A 25928-nucleotide genomic window follows, 5' to 3' on the forward strand; every position below is an offset into this window, starting at 1 on the left:
TACATGTAAATCCAAAAGAATTTAATAAGTTACTTGCAGTGTTATTGCAGGCAACATTACACAGTTTTAGTTCCAAATCCACAAAAACACACAAAATTCATACAAATCAGCATAGTAAAAATTAATGCCTTAAAGTCTTTGCTGGAAGAATTAATTTGTAAATTCTAGAATGGGTTTTTCTTCTATTTTTCTTATTTTCTTACAAAAGATTTACAAGTGAAATATTACTACAAAATTTTTATAAGGGTTTTTTTTTGCAAAACATTTACAATTTGACCATCAACTATTTCTGTTTCAAGATAATTATTTTTTGTAACACATCCATTTTTGTGGGATGACAATTGTGACATGCATTAACAAAAAACACAAGGCATCAGAAATGGAGACTTAAGTACAAATTTTGTTGCAATAAACAATTATAAAATTGAAAAACAGGATTCAAACATCATGCTTACCTAACAAAAACTTTTTCTAAGTTACGTATTTTATTACTTTTCTCATGAAGCAATGTGATAATGACATAACACCGATTTGTAATGTAATCAGAAAACACGTATACAATCCTATCCCAATAAAGTATAATAAAAAGGGGAAAAAAACTGTTCCAACACTGGAATTCTATCATGATAAATACACTTTGCACTTGTAAATACAATAAAGCAAAATTTCATAATGGTGGCCAAGGGATGAATAGTGAAATGCCATTAAACAAGCTACTACTACACATCTGTGCCCTATTACATACAACAGTTATATCCCACCAAGTCAAATAAAGGACACTGAAATTTACGATTCTTCCAAGAGTGAAAAGTGGACTCAGAACGGTATGCAGAACAGACTATCAAAATGTTTTTAATTCCAAGAGTAAGAAGTGCACCTGCTAAGACAAATTTATCTATATTAGATTTTGTGACACCGAACAAATTGATATACTTGCCACAGATTACAATAATTTTCATTTCATATTTGCATACTTAACTACGCAAAAAGAATGCTTAACAATTGTGCAGAGTACTCAACCTTTTTGTTTATAAAGTATTTTTAAAAATCTATTAACATGATTTTATTAGGAAATGTCTTTTGCTTAAGTATTTTTCAGCACTGATTGTAAAGCATAATGTTAAATATTCATTTGATATTGAAATTCATCTACAGCAGAAAATTAGTTATTATCTAATTATTATCTATATTAAATATATTGTCAATTGATGTTTTAAAGCCAGATATATCAGTTGAGAATATTTTAAATAAGATATACAAAATGATAGAAAAAATCCCAACTAATATTTAAAGTGTGTTAAATCTTTATAAAGGGTGTAAGAAATTTAAAATTTATAACCACAGAGTAAAATTTTTTCTTTATTATATATGCGAGCTCAAAGTATGAAAGACTTCCAGCTTTATATGTCACTACACAGGGCATTCCTAAAGTGTACCTAGTACAAACAACTACCAGTAGATCTCTCTTTAAAAATGCATGCAATGTCACAAAACTGGGACTTGTATACATTTATAAAAGTTGCTTGTTTGAAGTTTCAAGCAGTTCCCAACACATTGTTAAAGGAAGTTTTAATTGCCTACACTGTATTTTTAAGTTATCCAAATATTTTATTGTAAAAATGTAAAAAGTGTTTTTAAGAAGTTTTCAACAGGATAGATTGCAAAACATAATTTTTATGTTGAAATTGTTTAAAAAGTACTCAAAAAGTACTTTTAGCCATATTATTTTTTCTGCATTCAAATTTATAACAATTGCCACAAACCAGCAAAAGACAGCAGCACAGGAAAAATGTTCACAACACAATTAAGATAGATGGAGATTCCTGTCATAAAGCTCATCTAGATGCTAACAATTGATATATACACAAAATGTGCATTCCTTCCAAAGGAACCAAATTGGATGAATAGCATTCAGTAAAATTCCTTGCAAAGGAACCAAATTGGATGAACAGCATTCAGTAAAAAGAATGCTGGATCTGTAACAATTTTCATTTTGTTTTACTATTTTCAGTGAGCTGTTATTAAAGAAACCCATGTTACAGACACAACACCTTCACACATGTTCAGAATATATTTTATTTCTGAAAAGTGAAAAAAAAAATTTCAGTATTTACTGGTTTGTTTAGTTTCTGTGATACAGGATGCGGAAACATGTAAAAATTTGCTAGACTCCAAAAAACTTTTACAAAATACTCTGTGCATACAAATTGTTATATCAATAGAAGAGAACACATATAACTCGGGGTTGGAACTGTGGAGTCCTTCTCTTGAGCTTGGGGTGGTTTAAGAAGACATTTCGAGCAGCTTGCCCAGTAGCGTGGGGACAACATTTTCTTCTTGGTAGTTCCTTGACTACACTGTTATTTACTGCTTGATTGTCTGGTGTTAATCCCTGCTTTCCTGAGTGTTGATTGGTGGAGACATTTTGACTTTTTTGTTTCCTTTTAGCTATAAGTGGCTGTTACAGATCTAAATTGGGAATACCAACTCAGACAAATAACCTGTCAGTATACAAAAGGCTAATCAAGGGACTACCAAGGAGAAAACTACAACCCAACCACACTAAGAGGGCAAGTTACTGTACATAAACAGAGATCAAAACCATTCCTTCTAGCACTGAGGATGTTACCTAGTCTAGTAGCAAATAACTAAGCTCAGAGGGCACCACAATCTGTTAAGTGGCACAAGATTTTTTTTTCAAAGGTAAGAAAAGGTTGAATCTTCTTATTTGTTGGACAGAAACTCTTGAGCAAACCAAAATTAGCTCTTTGGATCCCAGCCAATATTTTTCATAAGGAGCAAAGGTAATAATTACTTCAGAGTTATACTTTTGGTTGCTAATCTTTTTCTTTGGTTAGTTTGGTTAATTCTAAATTATTCAGTACATTTACCCTAATGTTTGCTATTGAAAAAAATGTTATAAATGGTGCATAAATGCTACATTCTTATAACATTCTACTTCTCATTATCTCCAAGTGTTGAATAAAATTTAAATATTTAAATTATTTGCTTCAAAACAGAGATTAAACACTTTTTAAGAATAGATCCTGTATCGTGAAATGGGATGAATTAAGATACAAGATTTGTAACACATATTATCAAATTTAATTTTTACATAGAAATTAAAGTTTTATGTTTAATATATTTCTGAAATTCAGTATTTACTACAGAATACACTGGCTCTGTAGACCTCTCATCTCTCCTAGAAAGAGAATAATCCGTATTTACTGATTGTCATTATATACACTACTATAATGTAGTGGCCAAAATTATCTGAGATGTACCTCAGATCCATTTCATATGCTGCCATCTGATTTTTAACAAATGAATAAAGATGGCCCAATTTAATATATATGTCTCACAAAGAAAAAAAGTTTCATCTTCATTAGAGTACTTTATTGTGCCTTTTGGACAAAGTCAATTCCCATGAAAATACTAGTTTTTTTTAAAGGAAAACTCTAATCAGCAGCAATTCTGTTGCATATTCTTAAAGTTTGTTGCTACAACAAACATTTACATCTCATCCTGGAAGATAAATCCAATCAAAAATTATTTATGTGATACAGAGCTACAGAAATCAGTGCTGTGTGGAAGTAATATTTTCCTAATCTGTTTTATCCATAATTTATCTATATAAATTGGTTCTACTTTCTTTTTTTAATGTTGTCTTATTGTACAAAGTACACTTTCTATGCTAATTTTCCAGCTTGGAATACTTATAGTAATCAAGACTGAATACATGATTTCCTGCTCTGTAATACACTTTTACCAGCCCACTTCCATATCTTGAAAAGTATGTAAACTTAAGTGCAGTTCTAGGCATCTACGTAATATTATTTCAGAATTCCTCCATGTTTGCTGAAACATTTGGAGTTGCTGGATTTGAATCTTGAGAAATGGCTGCTACTGCGACAATCCTTGGAGATCCAAGAACCTCAGTAACTGAAGGGTCCAATTCACCTGAAGTAACGATAGCAAGGGCTGTTCCTCCACCCTTCTTGTTCTGATGTGTTTTGACATGCTTGGAGAGATGATCACTTCGCATAAATCTTTTAGAACACTCTGGACATTCAAATCTTTTCTCCCCTGTCAAGAAATGTTCAAATTAACATCATGGGCAATCATCTAAGCATAAAGTAGTGCAGTGTCATGACTAACATTTCCCCCCTGTAAGTATAATCTTCAATTTAACAATCTGATGGGAGAAAGAGGTACGGTATCTGTTAAAATCAAGTGCTGCTTAAAGAGCCAATTAGAATTTTTGACGGGAGAGAAGGAAAAGTGCTGGAGAAAACAGAAAAGATGTGGGCTACTGGGATCTGATTGCTGGCAGTGATGGGGATAAAAGATTAGTAGGGGAAGTGTTGTATGTTGCAAAGATTTTCAGTTTAGATTATGAAGTCTGCCAAATAATTTTATTAAACTGAAGGCTTATTGTATTAAAACATATATTCAAATGATTCTGAATGGAAAATATTTGTACTGATATTTTAAGTGAAGTTAAATACACTGAAGAATTTTAAGTAACTGAAATACTTGTATATAAAGTATAATACTCACACCTCCTTGGGTCCTTTCTTCCTTTTCTTTACAGTTATGATCAATTCGAAACATCTTAAATAGCTCTATATTTATGTATTTCTAAAGTCTTTGTCATATACAACAAAGAACACAAGCAAACATAAATTAAGAACATCCTATATATCAACACCAAAACATAAAATGTCTTCTACATGCACTTAACTGAAATGAAAAGCCTTGAATGTTTCTTTTTGCAGTGAAAGCATTTTAAAATATTGGCCCCACAACTAACACAACAAAAAGATTATTCCTGATTGTTTTACAGTTAGCAAATTTAGGAAATACAGAGATTTTTATGGTATAATCATGAAAGCCTCTAACAATAATTGCAATAGTTGAGTAGATGTATAAGAAGACAATTCAAGAGAATTCTGTTTCTAGCTCATTTAAACACTTCTAGGTTAATACTTCAAATCTGAATCAAGCCTATTAATAATCAGTAGCCCAATGTATAATTTTGTTATTAGCTATATGCGCTGCACCATAATTTTTTGTTGCATTGTTCACTTACAACAGCATCTATGTAGTGCATACGAGTAGCACTCAATGAGTAATTGTAACACAGAAATGAGATTAATAGCAATAGCACTTAGTCTTATATACTGCTTTATAGTGTATTTAACACTTTCTAAGTGGTTTACAAATGTCAGCATATTGCCCCCAACAATCTGGGTCCTCATTTTACTGACCTTGGAAGGATGGAAGATTGAGTCAATCTTGAGTTGATCAGGATCGAACTAGAGGCAGTGGGCAGAATTAGCCTACAATACTATATTCTAACAACTGTGCCATCACAACTCCTAACATTGTTAAAAATCATAAAATATACTCTTTGCGATCAGAGCAACTTGGCCTTCCAGTAAAATGTTTAGTCTATGAGCATCTCCAACTCCATTTCTGTCTAGAAAGTTCAATTACAGGAAATTATCTGTATCCTATATCTAGAATTGACAGGCCCAGAAATTCTCTGTTACCAGGATCTATTTATGCTAATTAGATTTTACTGAGCTTGTCACTATGTCCTGATTCAGATAAGTCTTATGAAATAAGCTGTATTTCAGGAGGATGCTGATGACATTATTCTTCAAACTGTCTAAGAAATAATCTGAGGGTCATCAGAAATAGGGTAGGAATTTCCAATGCAATACAACTAAGAAAAGCCAGAAAGATTTACTCTGTGACCAACCATCAAATAGGAGTGCAACCATCTCTTTCCTCTCTCACAAGGATGATCAGTCAACAGTGCTAAAAGCAATTATAATTATTCTTAAAGGTTACCAAGAAATCAAGCAATTATTAATATTTCTATTCTTTAGGACAGGATACTTATCATAGCCAATTCAATCCCAAAATAAGATCTTGAGTCTAACTGAAATGTGTTCTAAAATATTGGTTTTCTACAGGTTTCTTTCAGTTAGTCCACCACTATTTTTTGAGTATCTTCCCAAACAGAAATGCAATGACTAAGCAATCATGATTCAGTATCATCTTTTTAATTGTTAAGATATGTATTCTTTCAGTTAGCTTCCAATTTACATCTTGTACATCTAGCCAAAGCATACTCTTCATACAATTTCCCACTGTATCTTAAGAATTGAATTTGAAATTATATATTGTAAAAATCAACATGGAAAGTAACACTAAACTTCAGAAGAAAATATCTGAATACCTACTACCCACAGCAAGTTACACTATACTATTTATTATCAGTTAATTATAATTTTTTCAAATACAAACTGAAAACAAATTCACCAAATAACATGCAGGATTTGATCCCAAAAATACTCACTTAATCTCAGGGATAGAGAACTGAGAAATTGTGATTATTCAGTAAATGTAAAAATAAATAGTAACACATATTGTGATACTGCTCACATGTGTATCCCAATTATTTTAAAATAGTAATTGAGCTTTCATTTCCAATAATCTAAAAAAATTAAGCTCAGTAAGGACTCTGAAGTATTAATTAGTAAGTTCTGATTGAAGGAAATATATTCAAATGTTATATAAGTTTAAAAGTCAGAACATTAAAATGTAAACAAATTTTATTTTTAAAATTATTTATCTAAGCTGTTCACTCACCTGTGTGGGTTCGTCTATGTCTCTGCAATTCATCACTTCTTGTAAATCTTTTCCCACAGAAGATCCAATTGCACACAAATGGCCTTTCCCCTGTATGCCAGCGAAGATGTGCCCGAAGATGAGATGTTTTCCCATATACTTTACCACAGCCTTCAATATGGCAGATATGTTGTTTCTTTTTTCCGGGTTCATTGCTACTTCTATGAAATACAAATCACTATTAGTTAAAGTCAGATCAATTTCAAATAAGGGCTATGTTAATAAAAATAATGTCATTAAAGATGTAATAGAAATATGCAAGCAGAATAAATGCTTTGATCCTAAGACATTTCATATTTAATAGTAATTATGGCAAATACCTTCCATCCCCTTCTCTACAATTAGGACATGAACAAGCAACTCTTCTTAATCTTTTGCCAGGCTGTACTTCTTGATCAGATGCTTGCTGAGCCTGTTGCAGCTGCACTTGAGTTATTTGATCAGGACTAACTGTACCCATTGCTGCATTAGCTATACCTCCAACTGCTACAGTAACAGGAGCTATAGTTGCTTGCTGTACTTTCATTCCTCCATCCTGCCCTTGTTGTTGACCTGGAAAATAAGAAAAAAATTCTTATTTAATACAGCGAGATCATAACATATTGTTGTACCTTGTTTACTACATAAAAATCAGTTCTAAAGGTATATAAAAGCAAGCCATACAAATACATTTTGTATACATATTTCAATTGTATTAAACCCCAATTTTTTAAATTAAATATGATGTTATTAATACTGAAACATAATCTCTGCTAACTATAAATATAAAGTAACTTATGGAGTGACAGAATTTCTGAATTCTTTATCTGAGATTGCTATTATGGCTGATGGCTGCAGTAATTTCCACACTGCATAGTAAATACTGGAGTATAGATAATGGATCACTAGGTAGATCTTGAGCTTTAAACAGGCTATCTAATCAGGCTTTGGATCTTACTACCTTTTTTTCTTAGTCAAAGTAAAAGCCAGTGAATCATCTTCTTTCCTTTGTTCTTTGAAAAAAAATAAATACTGAGTACTTGGTAGTTATGTATATAGGGAGAACCCAACACTTCATAAAGGCCTATCTTTATGACGGGCGTTGGCACTCCGAGAGGTGGCATGTCGCAAAAAGGGGATTGAGGGGTTTTTTAGGGAAACTTTTTGATAGATTTTTAAGGGATTTTAAGAGGTGGGAGGGTTGTGTGGGTTTGGGGGTTAACCCACAGGGGGAGGGGTCCGGCCCAGCTGTCAGTGGGGCCATGGAGGGTGCGGATTCTGGGGGTAAGGGGGACATTAGAGTCCATTCTGTTGAAGGCTTTTCCATCAATGCGCTGAGTGAGAGGGGCAGATATGGCGGGAGCAGGGGGCTGTATCATGTGGTGGAGGCACGCACTCGCTATCTTCGAGCGGTGGCGCGCCCCGGTCTCCATAGCCCTTCTCGCACCCCAGGCTGTTCAGACTCTCGGGGCCTGAGCCTTCGGCTGCTGTTGTGCAATGCCAGGTCCGTGGTAAATAAAGCCCCCCTCATTTGTGATCTTATTCAGGAGGGGGAGCGGACCTGGCAGGTATCACGGAGACCTGGTTGGGCCAGGAGGGGGGAGTTCCCCTCGTAGATATGTGCCCATCAGGCTTCCGTGCATTCCATCAGCCAAGAGCTCGGGCAGGGGCGGGGGGGTGGCGGTTATTATAAAGGAAGGTCTTGATCCGAGGGAGACCACTGTTCCACAGATAGCCGGATGTGAGTCCCTTTTTGTGAAGTGGGGCCGTGGAGTACAGATGGGCTTGTTGATCACGTACCTGGCTCCCTGCCACATGTCAACGGCCCTGCTCGACCTGCTCAATGTCATAGCCGAGGTGGCGGTTGATACCCCCAGACTTTTAGTCATGGGGGATTTCAACCTGCCATCTATCGGTGAAATGTCTGAGGTGGCTCGAGAGTTCATGGCTTCCATGACGGCCATGGACCTTACTCAGTTAATTCATGACCCTATTCACACGGATGGACACACTCTGGACTTAGTTTTTGTCTCTGGTCAGTGGCCGAGTGGCCTTGATACAGGGGATATAGTCATCAAACCCTTGTTATGGTCTGACCACTCGCTCCTTCGACTGGACTTTCTAACCGCTGCACCCCGCTGCAGGGAGGCGGGACTGACCAGGTGGTTCCGCCCCAGTCGCCTGATGGATCCTGATAGGTTCCAGATGGAGCTTGGGCCATTTCCTGAGACTCTAGCTCATGACTCGGCTGAAGACCGGGTGGCCGCCTGGGATAGTGCGGCCGCTGGGGCTTTGGACCGTGTCGTTCCTTTGCGGCCTCTGACCCGGCACCGAACTCACCTAGCTCCTTGGTTCTCCGAGGAGCTGAGGGAGATGAAGCGCCGGAAAAGACGCCTGGAGAGTAGTTGGAGGACCAGCTGCACCCCGCTGCAGGGAGGCGGGACTGACCAGGTGGTTCCGCCCCAGTCGCCTGATGGATCCTGATAGGTTCCAGATGGAGCTTGGGCCATTTCCTGAGACTCTAGCTCATGACTCGGCTGAAGACCGGGTGGCCGCCTGGGATAGTGCGGCCGCTGGGGCTTTGGACCGTGTTGTTCCTTTGCGGCCTCTGACCCGGCACCGAACTCACCTAGCTCCTTGGTTCTCCGAGGAGCTGAGGGAGATGAAGCGCCGGAAAAGACGCCTGGAGAGTAGTTGGAGGACCAGCCGCTCCGAATCTGACCGAACACTGGCGAGGTCTCATATTAAGACCTACCTAGTGGCGATAAAAGCGGCGAAATCCAGCTATTTTGTCGCTCTTATCGCGTAATCAGATAATCGCCCAGCCGCCCTGTTTAGGGTGACCCGACCCTCCTCCATCTGGAAGCACGGGATGATCCCTTGCAGGGTCGAGCTGAGGATTTTGTGCAGTATCTGTATGACAAGATCGCTCAGATTTGGGAAGGCCTGGCCTCTGACTGGGTAAATCCGGATGGGATGACTGAGGCAGGTCTTGAGAGTGTTATCTGGGAGGACTTTGATCCTGTTGCTCCTGAGGACGTGGACAGGATCCTGGGATGGCTGAATGCGACCACATGTTTATTGGACCTGTGCCCCTCCTGGTTGGCACTGGCTTCCCGGGAGGTTACACGAGGCTGGCTCCAGAGGATTGTTAATGCTTCTCTGAGTGAGGGGGTCCTGCCGGCCGCTTTGAAAGAAGCGGTGGTGAGGCCCCTCCTCAAGAAGCCCTCTCTGGATCCGGCTATTTTGGCTATCGTCCAGTCTCCAACCTTCGCTTTGTTGCGAAGGTTGTTGAGAGTGTGGTGGCACGGCAGCTTCCACAGTATCTGGATGAAGCTGTCTATCTAGACCCGCTCCAGTCCGGCTTCCAGCCTGGGCACAGCATGGAAACAGCATTGGTCGTGTTGGTGGATGATCTCTGGAGGACTCAGGACAGGGGTTGTTCCTCTATCCTGGTCCTGTTAGACCTCTCAGTGGCTTTTGATACCATTGTCCATGGTATCATGTTGCACCGGTTGAAGGGGCTGAGGGTGGGGGGCACCGTTCTGCAGTGGTTCTCCTACCTCTCTGACCGGTCGCAATCTGTGTTGACAGGGGGGCAGTGGTCGACCCCGAGGCACCTTGCTTGTGGGGTGCCACAAGAGTCGGTCCTCTCACCCCTTCTGTTCAACATTTATGTATGGGTGAGATCATCCGTGGCTTTGGGGTGGAGTTCTATCAGTACGCTGACGACACTCAGCTGTACATCTCCACCCCAGGCCACCCCAAGGATGCCCTTGAAGTGATGTCCCAGTGCCTGGAGGCCGTGCGGGCCTGGATGGGGAGAAACAGGCTCCGACTCAACCCTTCCAAGACTGAGTGGCTGTGGCTTCCGGCGTCCCGATATAGCCAGCTGGCGCCATCGCTGGCTATTGGGGGCTAATCACTGGCCCCCACGGAGGGCTTGCAACTTAGGCGTCCTCCTGGATGCACGGCTGTCTTTAGAAAAACATATGACTGCCGTGGCCAGGGGGGCTTTTTATCAGGTTCGCCTGATACACCAGTTGCGGCCCTTTCTGGATCGGGACTCCCTACGCACGGTCACTCAAGCACTCGTCACTTCCCATCTGGACTACTGCAATGGTCTCTACATGGGGCTCCCCTTGGGATGCACCCGGAGGCTGCAGTTGGTCCAGAATGCGGCCGCGCGGGGGATTATGGGAGCGACGGGGCGCTCACATATGACACTCCTCCTGCGCGAGCTGCACTGGCTTCTTGTGGTCTTCCAGGTGCGCTTCAAGGTGTTGGTGACCACCTTTAAAGTGCTCCATAGCTTAGGGCCGGGGTATTTGCGAGATCGCCTTCTGTCGCCAATAGCCTCCCACCGACCAGTTCGCTTGCACAGAGAGAGCCTCCTCAGGGTGCCGTCGGCCAGACAGTGCCGGCTGGCGACCACCAGGGGGAAAGCCTTCTCTGTGGCAGCACCTGCCCTCTGGAATGACCTGCCCCCTGAGATACGCACGATATCAGACCTCCGGACTTTTCGTCGGGCCCTGAAAACACACTTATTCCATCTAGCCGGGCTGGCTTGATCCCATCCTCTCAGTTTTTAATTGAATTCGGTTTTAATTGGGTTGTTTTAAATTTTAGGCCAAAATTATTTAATTGTTTTTTAAACTGTTTTTTAAATTTTATATGCTATGTTTTATCTTGGCTGTACACCACCCTGAGCCCCACAGGAGAAGGGCGGTATAGAAATAAAATAAAATAAAATAAATAAATATAATTGGCACCAAGTTTGATGATGCCATCAAGTCTGAAGAGTGTTTTGAAACTAGATAAGCTTCTAGGATAAAAGATAAGAACTAGGAGCTGCTAGTGCAGCCTAGTGGTGAAATGTAAAATTTGTTACTATTGGTTTTGTGGGTGTGGCTTGAGGGGAGTTAATTTGACTGGATGGGCCTGGCCAACTTTTTTTTTTTTACTTTTAAAAGCATTTTTTCTACAACCTTAAGAAGTTGCCTGATGATCAGGCAACTCAGCTGGGATCATCAGATGGTTTTAAAAGCATTTTTTTCTTCAACCACTTCGGCCGAAGGTGCAGAAAAATGCTTTTAAAAGCCTCTGATGATCCCAGCTGAGACGCATGCTGTCATCAGCAGCTTTTTTTTTTACTTTTAAAAGCACTTTTTCCGCCGAAGAGGTTGTAGAAAAAATGCTTTTAAAAGTTAAAAAAAAAAGCCTCTGATGATCGTGTGGCTCAGCTGGGCATGGTGGTGGTGGTGGGGGCAGGGATTTTTGCTACCGGTTCTCCAAACCACCCGTTGCCATCGCTACCAGATCGGGCAATCCAGTCCAAACCGGGAGCATTTCACCGCTGGTGCAGCCATATTCAGTCTTTTTCTGAAGCAATGCTCATAGTTTTATTAATTCTTGGCTTACAAAACTTACCAGGGGCACTAAGAGAATGACTATTCATGAACAAAGCTTGCCCCCTATAGGGTATTATAAAACTGCTCTCACACAACCATAGAATTTGGGTGTGCAGTGGTGTCATGGTGAAGTCAAATACACATATTATAGGTAGACCTCAACTTATAATCACAATTGAGCCCAAAATTTATGCTGCCGAGAAATTTGTTAAGTGGGTTTGCCCCATTTTCTTGCCACATTTGTTAAGTGAATCACTGCAGTTGTTAAATTAGTAACATAGTTGTTTAGCAAACCCGGTTTCTCCATTAACTTTGCTTATCAGAAGGTCGCAAAAGGTGATTACATGATCCCAGGAGACTATGAATTCTAGTTCTGCTTTAAGCATGCAGCCTATAGGTGATTTGGGGCCAGCCATGCTCTCAGCCCTACGAAGCATGCAACAGCAAACCACTTCCAAAAACTTGTCAACAAAATTGCAGCAACTTTCTCAGAAACCGAAAGGAGCCAACACTGACTTGAAAGAACAAAAACAAGCAAGAAAATCAAGGGGAAAAAATTAACAGATAATAGAGTAAAAAGATTACAAATTAAAGCACATAAGTACAAACCTTGTGCTTTCAATGATGATTTGGTGCTGATTGTACAAGATCCACTAGAGCACTGATGATTAAAATATTTGTGAAATGGTGGTCTTAAAAATAAACTAAAGATAATATTGACTAAGAATATGAACGTGAAGACCAGAAGAAAGTAGAATTTAAAATTGGTTTTAAAGTTGTGAAAAAGGTACAGTATTTGGAAGTGATTCTTACTGATGAAAATTCTAAGATATAAAAATAATTATGTTAAAATATGGAAGGAGATAAAGTCAAATTTAAACAGATGGGAAAAACTAGATTTGTCATAGATAAGAATTTCAGTAATTAAAATGAATGCACTACCCTGAATGTTATTTCTGTTCCAGACTATACCAATATTGATTAAAAATTCATCCTTTAAACAGTGGCAGAAAGATATATCTAAATTTATTTGGCACAATAAAAAACCAAGAATTAAATATAAGCTTTTATAGGATGCTAAAGAAGAGATCTGGGTTTGTTAGAACTTAGATTGTATTATGTTTATTCTTTGGTATGGTTAAAAGATTGGATAATTTGAAAAACTTAAGGTTGTTAGATTTTGAAGATTCTGATTTGAGATTTGGGTAGTATGCTTACTTGTGGTATGACAAACGAATAGTTAACCCTGGTTTTAAAAATATCATTAAGCAATCAATTGGGCATGTATTCTGGAAACATAAAAGAAGATTGCTGCAAAGTGCCACTTTGGCTAACACCTCATGAAGCATTACATAGAAAAGAGATTCTATTGGAATGTAAATGGATGAAATATCTGGATTTACTGATATTTGAAAAAGGAGTTAAGATAAAAACAAGAGAAACTAATAAGCGAAGGATTTATTTGTGATTGGCTTAATTATTATAGAATTTTTGAAAGATTTAAACTTGATAAAACTGTTTGTTTTTGGAGTTAAATCTGAATCGGATATTAGCTTATGTTCTGGAGATGACCACCTGATTCCTAAAATAGTTACCTAAGATCAACCTGGAAGACAAATATGTCAAAGACCGTTTGGTAAAATGAGTGAAAAATGTGTGTATAACGCTAAATAAATGAAAGAATATACGGACTAATGGTTTAAAATTTACTTTGAATTAGTTTGAAAGAAATATTTTACAAAATGATTCTCTAATTATATTTTCATAATGCATGAATAGATTTTAATCAGGAAAATGGAACTAAGAAAGCTATAATACATTCCTTAGAAATAGTATATCCAGCTTTAACTAAACAAAATTGTTCGATCTCTAAAAGCACTAAGTGGTTTCTTCTATGAGCTACAGCCCAAAAGTAACTCAGTGGATTAAGAGGGACATGACAGAATACGACTGACTAAAGCAATATGCTGTTCTATACTCCAGCACCAATAAAGTAAGCATCTCTATGTGTCAGCAAAAGAAGTTAGGACTGAGAAAGATATATGTAGGACAGTGAAATATATGCCATCTCTGTTGCCTAACATCATGAATAATAGCTAGTTCAACCTTTAGGCTGAAAATGAATTCCAATATCATGCTCAATATTAAAATTAAAAACAACTATAATAAAGTACATATACCTACAATAAAATATATAGACACTTCTTGAATTTTAGTAACAAAATTGATTACAAAGTTCCTAATTCTATTTCATAACTTTTCTTAACACCCATTGATACAAAGGCCTTCAACTGCACATTTTACTTGCACAGTACATTTTTAAAAGTAATGAGCTTAATTGTATCATACTGCATTTCTTTCTAAATTATACCCCTAATTAAAAATCTATTTGCCATAACAAAAGATAAAATATCTTCCTGGTTCATTTTTACTCACTGTATTTTTCCCTACTTTTCAAGTTTTTTTACATCTCCAAAGTCGGCATTTAGAATTCTTTTACACACAAAGCTTTTCTTAGACAAAGAATCTTAGGGTGGTTAATTTAACTATATCTCTGTCAATGTATCCCAATGTGGAACAAGCTTCCCTTAAAATATAATTATGTCACTTTGTTACAGATCAGCCTTTCTCAACCTGGTGTTTTGTAAGGTTGGTCTATGTGAACAGTATTTGGAAGGTTGAAAACATAATGTGTAATAACGACATATACTTCTATTATATAATATTTTAGTAGACTGGGAACAGAGTTTAAACCTAAACTGTGTTCCAAGGAACAAATTCTTTTCCATGAAGTTTCACACTTCAAATATTAAGAGTTATATGAGAAAAGAGGAAAAATTACGATAGACGCTATAGCAAGGTAGCTGTCGAATCTTTCATTTAGTGCAGGAGTCCTCAAACTATGGCCTGCGGGCTAGTTAGGCCCCGCCCATATTGCCCTGCCCACCCTCCAGCCCCCACCTTTTGGCCAAGCACAGGACTTATCTTCGTGAGTTCCACTGGCTGGAACTGGAAGGTAGGGCCAACATTTTTGGCCAGCAGAGTGCTACTGGAGGCTTTGGAGGCCATAAACGGGCTATGTGGAGGCTCCGGGAAGATTCTGTGCACCCCGTTTTTGGCTGACAGAGTGCTTCTGGAGGCGGAGGTCAAAAATGGGTCAGGTAGAGGCCTCAAGGGGCCTCTGCATGGCCGGCAAAGTGCTGCAGCAGGATTGGATTGGAGGAGGGCCACCTGCTCACCCACCACTGGCTGGACTAGTCTTCAAGTTTCAAGCGACAAGAGATGTTTTACTTTTGAGGAAACTGCGGGATTGCCCCACCTCCCCACAGTGAGTTGGTCTTTGGCGCACTGCTCGTTGGCCTCCCGAAGTCAGATTCAGGGGTGAAATGCTCCTGGTTCGGACCAGATCCGGTAGTGAAGGTGGTGGGTGGTTCAGAGAACCGGTAGCAAACATTCCTGCCCCCCGCCCATGCCCAGCTGAGCTGCACAATCATCAGAGGCTTTTTTAAAATTATTTTTAAAAGCATTTTTTCTATAACCTCTTCAGTTGAAAAAATGCTTTTAAAAGTAAAAAAAAAGCCTCTGATGATCCCACGGCTCAGCTGGAATCGTCAGAGGCTTTTAAAAGCATTTTTTCTACAACCTCTTCGGCCAAAGAGGTTGTAGAAAAAATGGTTTTAAAAGTAAAAAAAAAAAAAAAAGTTGGCCAGGCCCACCCTGTCACATTACCCCCCATCAAGCCACGCCAACAGAACCAGTAGTCACAAATTTTATATTTCACTACTGGTCAGATTCCCACTACCCACCACAAGTTTAGGGGTTCCTTCCCCCCACAGGGGGGAGAGAGACAGAAAGAGAGAAGGAGAGAGAGAGATAAGAGACACAGAGATAAAGATAGAGAGGGAGAGAAACAGATAGACAGAGAGGGGGGGAAAGAGAGACAAGAGATACAGAGACAGAGACACAGAGACACACAGAGAAAGAGAGACAAAGAGAAAGAGAGAGGGGGGAGGGAAAGAGAGACAACAGACACAGAGAGACAGACACACCGAGAGAGATAGACACAGAGAGAAAGAAAGAAAAAGAGAGATAGACAGAGAGAGGGGAGAGGGACAGAGAAAGAGAGAGACAAGAGACACAGAGAGAGAGGAAAGAAAGAAAGAAAGAAAGAAAGAAAGAAAGAAAGAAAGAAAGAAAGAAAGAAAGAAAGAAAGAAAGAAAGAAAGAAAGACTTGTTGATTGTAAGCTCCTTGGGGCTGAGAAGAATTGCTGCAAAACTGAATTTCCTAAAGTGAATCACTAGACTCCTAAACAACTTAAAAAACAATCTAGTAAAAAGAAAAGTCAACTAAAAGAGCAACATGCAAATAAAAGCAAATTAAACAAATTAAAGTTTGTGTGTATTGTTTCAGACTGCTAAATTGGCCATGTCCACCCAGTCACATGATCATACTCATAGCGATACTCATCCAGTCACATGACCACCTAGCCACGCCTACCCAGCTGGTCCAGCCCCGCAACAGTCTGAGGGATCATGAATTGGCCCCCTACTTAAAATGTTTAACGACCCCTGATTTAGTGACTGTTCAAAACTTACAATGGCACTGAAAAAAATGATTTATGACCATTTTTCACACTTATGATCATTGCAGCATCCCCATGGTCATGTGAACAAACTTTGGATCCTTGGCAACTGCCATGTATTTATGATGGTTGCTGTGTCTTGGAGTCATGTGATCAATTTTTGTGACCTTCTCCTTCTGTGACTTTCTGACAAGCAAAGTCAATGGGGAAACCAAATATACTTAACAACCATGTTCCTAATTTAAGAATCTCAGTGATTCACGTAAGAACAATGGCAAGTCAGATATAAAATGTGGCAAAACTCACAATAACTTTCTTGTTATTAAGAACAAGAAAAAAGTGAGGCAGTTTTGATCATAAATCAAAGACTACTTGCATATAGTAGTTTACGAAATAGGAAACACTGCCAACATACTTATGTGCTCCAGCTATATTCTTACATTGAATATTGATGAATACTAATCCGTATCAGTTTCCAATAATTTCCAATAAGTTCTTAAAATAATTCTGAATTTCCTTCAATTGACTTAATTTGAATATTTAAGTCACCACTCATCATCACAATTAGTTTTGTTAAAACTATGTTGCATTGAAATCTGAACAGAGAAAACAACATACTACAAATCAATATAAGCAATAAACACCAAAGCACATTAAGAAATAAAATAATTTGTTTACCCATGGAAAATATTGAGAATAGTAAATGATTGGCTATGGGATAATGGTAAGATTACAATTTTAGATTGCTGCTAAATATCAGATTTAATACTTATTTTAAAAACTTCAAGAAAGCCTTCTCATTGTTGCACTGCTTTTTTGAAGTAGATGAATAGTGAAAAATGTATTCGTGTCGATTTAAAATAACACTTTTAAAAAAAGACTTGTGTTACTGTGTTTGAATTGCCTGAGAAAACAGATTCATGTGGGCTAGTTTTTTACTGAACTTCATTAACGTAGTTTTTAAAATATACATAATTTTATTCAACGTGTTCTTACTGCATACGCTAAGGGAAGACTGCTGCTTTTGCTTACCATTGTTATGTACAATTATAACAGATTGTTATGTACAATTTTAACTCAAATTGTGATTGAAAGACATTAAGACATTCATTCGTTCTGGGTAGCTTACACCTAGCACTATATATAAATTATATAAATGATACAAATGAGAAAAAGAACAAAATTCTCAAAACTAATCAAAACAAAACAGGGAAAATGTGAAAGCCCCCCATTATGTCACCCAAGGCCTGGGAGAACAAGAAGGTCGGTTATAGGTTTCTGAACAATTCAAGAATGAGAGCTATATGAATTTCTGGATCTATGTCTGATGACTGGTTGTACTGGTAAGACATCTCACCAATATACTGATGGGAAACACAGTTCTGAAAGATGTTTAGTTAATAATTATGGAGTGAGGCAAGACAGGAGCATATTCATGGTTACAGTCACATTCTTATAAAACAAGAATAGATACATATAATACAGACATTAAATATTTCTTGTTTTGCATTTCAATCCAAAATTATCTCCCTAACAGAAGGAAAAAGTGCTATGTTACAAGTAAAAAGAAATAGATGAGGATTCTAATCATCATTACTCCCTTTATATAATAAATTCACTATATTGACAATCTTTTGAAATGTAATAAAATTCAAAACTATTTACTAGATCAAAATCTACTGTAGGCCTAAAAAAGGTAATTTCATTTATGTAAAAAGTGAAAGAATGTATGCACTGTTAAAATGCAATAGTTCAAATGTGACCTGTGCTTGAAATTATATAAGTTTTTCTTCCACTATTTTTCCTCACAGTAATTATAAATAACCATATTTTGGCTTAGTGAATTTTTTTAAAAGGAAAACCAACTATCACTTACATTAAGTAATAATATTTTTAAACACTGCATATATAGCAGCAAGAAACAGCAGAATAATATTTATATATGAATTCCTTTACAGAGAATTCTGATTCTCTTTAAAAATGTCAATGTGAATCATATTTTTCTTACCAAGAGAGAGAAGACCACGGTTTATACAAATGCATATTTATTACCGGTATCTACGTTAAAGGTAAAGAAAATGGGTCATTCCATGTCAAGTGGTCTGGGGCTCCCAGCTCAACCATCACGGATTTTGATGAAATTTGGTGTGAACATACACACACGTCCCCAATGAACATTGGTAAAGTGTTATGTTTGCCGATGCAATACTTGCGGAGATATAGTCATTTGTTTGACCCTATACCGCAGCCTTCTACAGTATGATTCTGAGGTTTCAGCAACTTTGACACATAATATCTCCGGCAATATTTTGTTGAAAGAAACAAAACTTGGCCATCTTGTACAACTTGTTCTGCTCTATTATACAAAAATAATAAAAATATTCTCATATGTTATTACTATGATTTCTCAAATTATATTGCATTGGTCAATGATGACATTGTCACTACCAGTTCAGGCACTTGGCCCAGAAACCCCATTGTCATAGGGGGCACGTCTGATAGCCATGGAATATCACCCACTGGTGGGTGTCTTGGTTCAGGATCCCAAGCCTGTAGTTTGGTTTCTTCCTTGCGGTTCCAAAGCCTTGCGTGGGTTTCTGTCCGGTTTCCAAGCCGGCAATTTGGCAGCTTATCCTAGGTTCCCAAGCCTAAAGTGGGTATTTTATATGGTTCCCAAGCTGAAGTTCGTACTGTTCGTATGAACTGCCAAATTCCAATGATCGCTTATTTATTATTGAATTTATGCACTACATTCTTTAGCGTTGTTACTGGGAATTGAGACTGTCGAGCTGACGATGTAACTGAAGGCACTGAAATAAGATGTGGTTCTGGAATCCAACAAACATCTTGTCTTTCAGGCCAATAAAATGAATGAGCAGGGCCTCGCGGATGCATAAATGTTACCAATACATCATTTTGTTCGATTGAAATTTCCACATTGCTTACCCACCATTTTTTGCCATAAATGCAGGCGACAAAACAACCGGGAAATATGTCGGCCAATTTTAAATTCTGATTGATGGTATTGGATATTTTGGTCACAAAGTTAATCATGTCATTTGAAACTTTGCTGACAGAAATTGAATGTGAATCAACTGGCAAAAAATGGTGATGATCTCGTGCCAGCTATTGTTTTGCTAACTTTCCATCTTTCTTCTTGCAGCATCTTGCCTTCTTCGATTTCTTCCTTCGGAACGTATATATATTTAAATCCGTGAATGTTTCACCATGTGATTTTGTTTCAGCAAATCACCATGCGATGGAGTTGGCGGCACAACTAAACATTTGGCTGTTCAAACCAGCCTCCAACAATCACCAACTGACCAAATACTGACGCCGACAGATCTGTTCAACTTTTGCGACAGAAAGTGTCACGGACTTAAATATATATATGCTCCAAAGGAAGAAATCGAAGAAAGCAGGATGTTTCAGTACGGACCCATGGCTGGTATTGCATGGCTATCAGGCGTGCCCCCTATGGCGATGGGATTGCTGGGTCAAGTGCGTGAACTGGTAGTGACAATGTCACCATGGACCAACGCAATATAATAGTAGTAATGATGTCTATATAAAATAAACAAGATGAAACAATAGAATGCATGTGTCGCTGCCATAGCAACATCCTCAACTTTGTCCCTATTTTTAGGGCTTTATACGTCAGCAATGAAACACCAACCCTACTTTTTTAGGGGGGTTGAAACATGCGCTTTCTAATGAGAATGATTTAACAGAGTTTCCACAAGGTCTTTTTTGTAAAAGCGGGCTGAAAATACCCTATTTTTGGTGTTTTTACAAAAACCGCCACCTTTACACTCAATTTATAAAGTATTGGAAAGCAATATATTCGACAATCTTGTGTTGCTAAGTTATCAGGCACAAAGTTTCACGTTTCTCATACCTTTCCTTCCAAAGATATAAGAAGCCAAACTTTACCCTTTTTTCGTGCCAGTCATTTTCGGCCAATTTGCTCCAAATTATCTAGATGGAGATCACTCGTGAGAATGTTTTTATTGTTTTGTTTAATAGAGCAGAACAAGTTGTACAAGATGGCAAAGTTTTGTTTCTCTCAACAAAATATTGCTGCAGATATTATGTCTCAAAGTTGCTAAAACCTCAATCATACTGTAGAAGGCTGCAGTATGGGTCAAACAAATGACTATATCTCCGCAAGTATTGCACCGGCAAACTTAACACTTTACCAAAGTTCACTGGAGACATGTATGCATGTTCACACCAAATTTCATCAAAATCCATGATGGTCGAGCTGGGCACTTTTCTGAAATCAGACCATTTGATATGGAATGATACAAATGCATGTGTTCCATGCTTTGTAGATCACTTTCTTAATTAAGAAATGGTACCTGATTCTTATACTATTTATAGTATTTATACTACTAACTCAATTCCAAATGGAACAGCTTATTTATCTTTCATTCATAAGCAGGATTGTTTTTCCAGGAAGAACTATTAATTAGGAATAACAAATATTTTAAAACTGAAAAGTAGTTAACAGTCCAAGTTTGCAAACTATACTATATATTAATTTTGAAAGATTTGTCTGTATGTTTATGCATTTTTCAAAATATTTTATTCTTCTATTCTGCAGATTTAGAAATCGTCTATAGCAGTGATGGCTAACCTTTTTCTCTTCGTGTGCTGAAAGCATGTGCATGTGTGCAACACTGCACGTGCGTAAGCACTCATAATGCAATGCGTGCCCCCAGCACGAGTGCACGACCCCCCATGTGACTCTCCCCATGCATATGTGACCCTCCTGTGTCCCTTTTGGCCTGGCAGGCCTCCCGGGCCCAAAAACAGGCCATGGGAGGGATGGGCCACAGCCCCCCATGCTGTTTTGGGCCTAGCAGGCCTTTCTGAAGCCTCCTAGGCCCAAAAACCGGCCTTGAAAAGTGGGCTGCACCTCCCACCCTGTTTTTGGCCTAGCAGGCCTCCCTACAGCTTCCTGGGCCCAAAAATGGGGCGTGGGAGGGCAGGCTGCACCCCCCACACCCCATTTTGGGCCTAGCAGGTCTCCCTGCAGCCTCCTGGGCCCCAAAACAGGCTGTGAGGTGGGTTATGCTGCACTCCCCCATGCTCTACCCCCGCACATGCGTGCACAATCCCAACCTCCATGTATGTTCATGACTCCCATCTATGCACATGCCTCTTCCGCATGTGCCCCGTTCCCTGCGCATCCTGAAAATCAGCTGGATGGCTGAAGGTGCACGTGCGCAGCAGGTGAACTGGGCAATGGCTCACATGCCCACAAAGAGGGCTCTGCATGCCAGCTGTGGCACACGTGTCATAGGTTCGCCATCACAGGTCTATAGTTTTCTTGAAGAAACAGATTAGTAGTCAGTTTGTATAAATGAATCCCAGGCTCCTGAACAGAATAAAAAAATTATTTAATCAAAACATTATATACAATTTTTATTGACATATATAACTATATATTTATCTAATGTAGATATTTGATTTGTAACTATAATCAATAGATGCAAATTAAGTTACTATTTATAACAAAAAATTAAAATAATGAAAAAACTTAGCAGTCCTGAATCACTCATATTATAAAAGGCGTAAAGATGAAAATCAACCAAGCCAGGACAGAAACCTAAGTGTCCAGTTTAATTACATACCAGAACCCCCCCAAAAATCTCAGTGTAGTTACTATGAATTTCTAGATTTTCCATAGCAACCCTTTGCACTGTCCAAAACTACTTTGGAACTCTTGGGTTAAGACTCCTCTAATTCAACATTAAATTAAGAAAAAAAAAAGACTTGGTAAATGCTCAGATATTTTGATTAGTGGTACTATTTTCTAATGGCAAATTTATCCTTACATACTATTGGATAAAGAGGTAAATATATTTTATACTGTACAGGTAGTCCTTGACTTATGACCAAAATTGAACCCAAAATTTCTGTTGTTAAGTGAGACATTTGTTGAGTTTTGCCCATTTTATGACCTTTCTTGTCACAGTTGTTAAGTGAATCACTGCAGTTGATAAATTAGTAACACAGTGGTTAAGTGAATCTGGCTCCCTCATTGACTTGGCTTGTCAGGTCACAAAGGAGATCACATGACCTTGGGATACAGCAAAGGTCATAAGCATCTGAATTTTGATCACATGATCATGGGGATGCTACAAAGGTCGTGAACCGTGAAACATGGCTATAAATCACTTTTTTCAGTTGTAATTTTGAACAATCACTAAATGAAGTTGTGAGTTGAGGACTACCAGTACAATACTTGCAAAAGGAAAGGACTTACCTGCAACACTTGTAATAGTGACTGGCACTCCTTGCATTTGAACACCTGCAGCACCCAAGTTGGCTACACTTACTGTTTGAAGATTAGGCACTGAAGCAATCTGAGCAGCATTAAGTGTTATTGGTGTGCCAGCAACTGCTACTGGTGCTATTTGAGCAATGGTACCACCACTTGAAGATACAGGGGTAATAGTTAATTGTTGGGGTAGCCCAGCATTTTGAACTTGGAGATTTGAAAGACTTTGAAGATTTTGGACTTGTACTGTCTGCCAGCTGATTTGTCCTGATGGGGTTAAAGTTGGTGCTCTTATGAGTACTTGTGTTGGACTCATTGCTTGCAGCTGAATATTTTGCAATGACTGTTGCTGAATAGCCTGAATAGTTTGTCCTGACTGAAGCTGGAAAGACTGTGGAGAAATTGCTTGAATGATCTGCTGCTGAGGCTGTTGGATCTGGATCTGCTGGAGAATAGGTTGACCTACTATTTGAACCTGTTGCAGTGAATTTGATTGATCCTGCATATTTTGCAATCCATTGGATTGAAGCTGACTAGAATTTTGTGCCTCTGTTTCAGACGTGGTAGTTTGAGTTTCTTCAGTACTAGTTTCAGAACTATTTGCTGTGCTTGCATACTGGCCTGTTTCTCCAGTAGTAACTAATGTTTCAGTACCTGTTAATGATGTAGCAGCTGTAGTTGTGCAAGTAGGAGATTCAGACATAGCAGTAACAGAAGTTGTTGGGACAGGTGTGGACAATAGCTGATTTCCATTGGACAGTCCACTATCAGTGGATTGGACAATTTGTCCAGAACTAGGACCTGCTGCAACATTTATTACAGGTAATGCTAGAGTCACTCCACCAATATTTATAGGCAATGAAGTTACTACTTGAGCCTGAGTACCAGCAATAGGTAGCTGCAACGGAATAGAAACACCAGGCCTAATCTGGACAGGCACTGTTTGATTTGCCAAATTCTGAGCAATAATATTCCCAGAAGCTGTCCTGTTTGTAGTTGTAATAATAGCTTGATTATTCCCTGCAGGAACAAGCTGAATCTGACCCTGTATATCTTGCAGAGCTGTGGCATTAGCAGGATTTATCTGAATTTGTTGACCTTCTGTTGTCTGAATATGTGGAATCACTTGGTACTGAACGCTACCACCTGAATTCTGAACTTGGATGACTTGAAATTGTCCTGGAGTTACTCCAGAAAAATTGCTTGGTTTAGTTTTTGAGGGGGATACATTTCCATTGTTGCTATTGGAGGGACTTGCTGCAGTTGAAACAGAAGAAGTTTGCTGGTTGTTGTTTTCTTTTGAAGCAGGAGGAGCTGCAACAAGTTGCCAAGCATTTCCAGCAAGTTGAGTTGTCACTAATTCTAACTGCTGTGGTTGGCTCTGAAGCTGAACCAAACCCTGACTTGGATCTATAATAATCTGTTGTCCAGTTGGTTGATTCTCACCAGGAGTTCCTATTTTACTGCAGGTAGCTGCCAACAGAGCCAGAGGGGAGGGCTGAGAATCCTAACAAAAATATTATGTGTATTAGAACCTACACTATAAAAGAGTAGCAGTAACAGCATTGTACATATTAATAAAATTACCTAACCATAAAATTATAGAAATAGGAAATTACCCACTCAGCTAATAATTTCTTCTTCTACTGAGCCTTTCAAGAACCTCTAAAGTAAATTTTGATAAAAATCTATCCCATCTGGAAATACATGTAAGTAATGTTTGCCACCTCCCTCCCTCTCTCTTGTTTTCCTCTATTTTTTTAGACATTTTACCTGAGAAGCTCCAGTTTTGTTCTTCTTATTGTTGTTCTCAGCCTCAGGAGATTTCTCTCCCTCTGAAGGCATAGTTTCCTCCTTCTTTTGATCTTCAAAAAAAAAGGGGGGGGGAAACAAAATTAATAAGCATAATCCTTTACCTCTATTTTGGCACAGAAAATAATCAGAACGTTCTCACTGACCCCTGGGTCCTCCATGCTTTTGCTAGTTGAAAGCCACTGTCCACTTCTCTAGTGGAAAACAGGGAGACTTAAGAAACGTGGTTTTAAACCCGGCCTACAGGGGCTGGCGATGAACGCCCAGAAAGGGGAGTTTTGATTGGTTTCTGCTATCGGAGACTGTAAGGCAGAGGGGAAAAAAAAACACCCACAACCCTCCCCCTCCTCCTGCCCCTAAAGCATCCACGGCTACTGAGTGGCCCAGGATGCTTTAGGGGCAGGAGCAGGGAGGTGCAAGGGAGGGGAAAATGGGAGGAAACAGAAGCGAAGGAGGGATGGATGGATGGATGTACACAGGAGGAGGGCTGGGAAAGAAAGAAGGAATGGAAGAGAGAAAAAGGAGGGAGGGGAGAGAAAGGGGCTCGGGAGGAACGAGGCGGCCGGGTGGGATGGCGCGGGAAGGCAGCGGAGGCGGGAGGGAAGGAGGGGGGGGCTACGTACCGCTCATCCCGCATTAACGCCCGCTGAGGCGCGGCTCGAGGAGGAGGGAGGGGAGGGACGGAGGGCGGGGTGCTGGGGGTAGCGGCGAGAGAAGGCCGGTCGCTGCCGGAGCTGGGAGGAGCAGGTCGGCCTATTTTTCCACGAATGGCCGCCGCTGGGCTGTGGCGTAGCTGCCCGTCTCTCCGCCCGCTGCCGTCGCCTATCTCAGCCCAGGCGCCTGATTGACAACTTAGAGCCGGACGAAGCGGGGGGGGGGAGGGAGGGAGCGGAGGAGGGCGGGGCCGGGGGACGCCTCGTCTGACCCCCACCGAGGAGCCAGGCGAAGCAAGCGGCAGCTGGCCTGAAGGAGAAGAAGGGGGGCGGGGGGAGGAGCGAGGGCGGCGCTAGGCTGGAGCCGCGCGGGAGTCGGATCCCGGCTTGAAAGCAGGTCAGCTTCTAGCGAGGTCCCGCCGGCCGCAGAGCCCAGAAACTGCTAGTCTGAGGGGAAGAGTGGCGCACCCAGCAGGCGCGAGGAGTAAGAAAGCAAGC

The 25928-nt window shown here is 39.5% G+C and overlaps 1 protein-coding gene across 2 annotated transcripts; it reads right to left on the reverse strand.

Annotated features, from left to right (window-relative positions):
• SP4 (Sp4 transcription factor) lies at nt 1-25928 on the reverse strand. Of its 2 annotated transcripts, none has more exons than XM_034402406.3 (6): nt 24924-25928; nt 24739-24830; nt 22951-24472; nt 7023-7254; nt 6664-6863; nt 1-4086 (listed from the first exon to the last, which is right to left on the reverse strand). In XM_034402406.3, the coding sequence occupies exons 2-6, from the start codon at nt 24808-24810 to the stop codon at nt 3839-3841; spliced, it is 2274 nt and encodes a 757-aa protein (XP_034258297.2). In that variant the 5' UTR covers nt 24811-24830; nt 24924-25928; the 3' UTR covers nt 1-3838. The 2 variants fall into 2 exon arrangements, with proteins under 2 accessions (XP_034258297.2, XP_034258296.2); XM_034402405.3 differs by having other exon boundaries at nt 25401-25836.

This window comes from Pantherophis guttatus, chromosome 4 (assembly GCF_059756535.1).
Source record: "Pantherophis guttatus breed Tessera chromosome 4, ASM5975653v1, whole genome shotgun sequence".
Classification (NCBI taxonomy): Eukaryota; Metazoa; Chordata; class Lepidosauria; order Squamata; family Colubridae; genus Pantherophis; species Pantherophis guttatus.

Excerpts from the sequence above, each read along its gene's own strand:
- SP4 (XM_034402405.3), bottom strand. Across the intron at positions 24,473-24,738 it reads ACAAAACTGGAGCTTCTCAG|GATTCTCAGCCCTCCCCTCT; the intron begins GTAAAATGTCTA and ends TATTTTTGTTAG. Across the intron at positions 6,864-7,022 it reads TGTAGAGAAGGGGATGGAAG|AAGTAGCAATGAACCCGGAA; the intron begins GTATTTGCCATA and ends TGTATTTCATAG.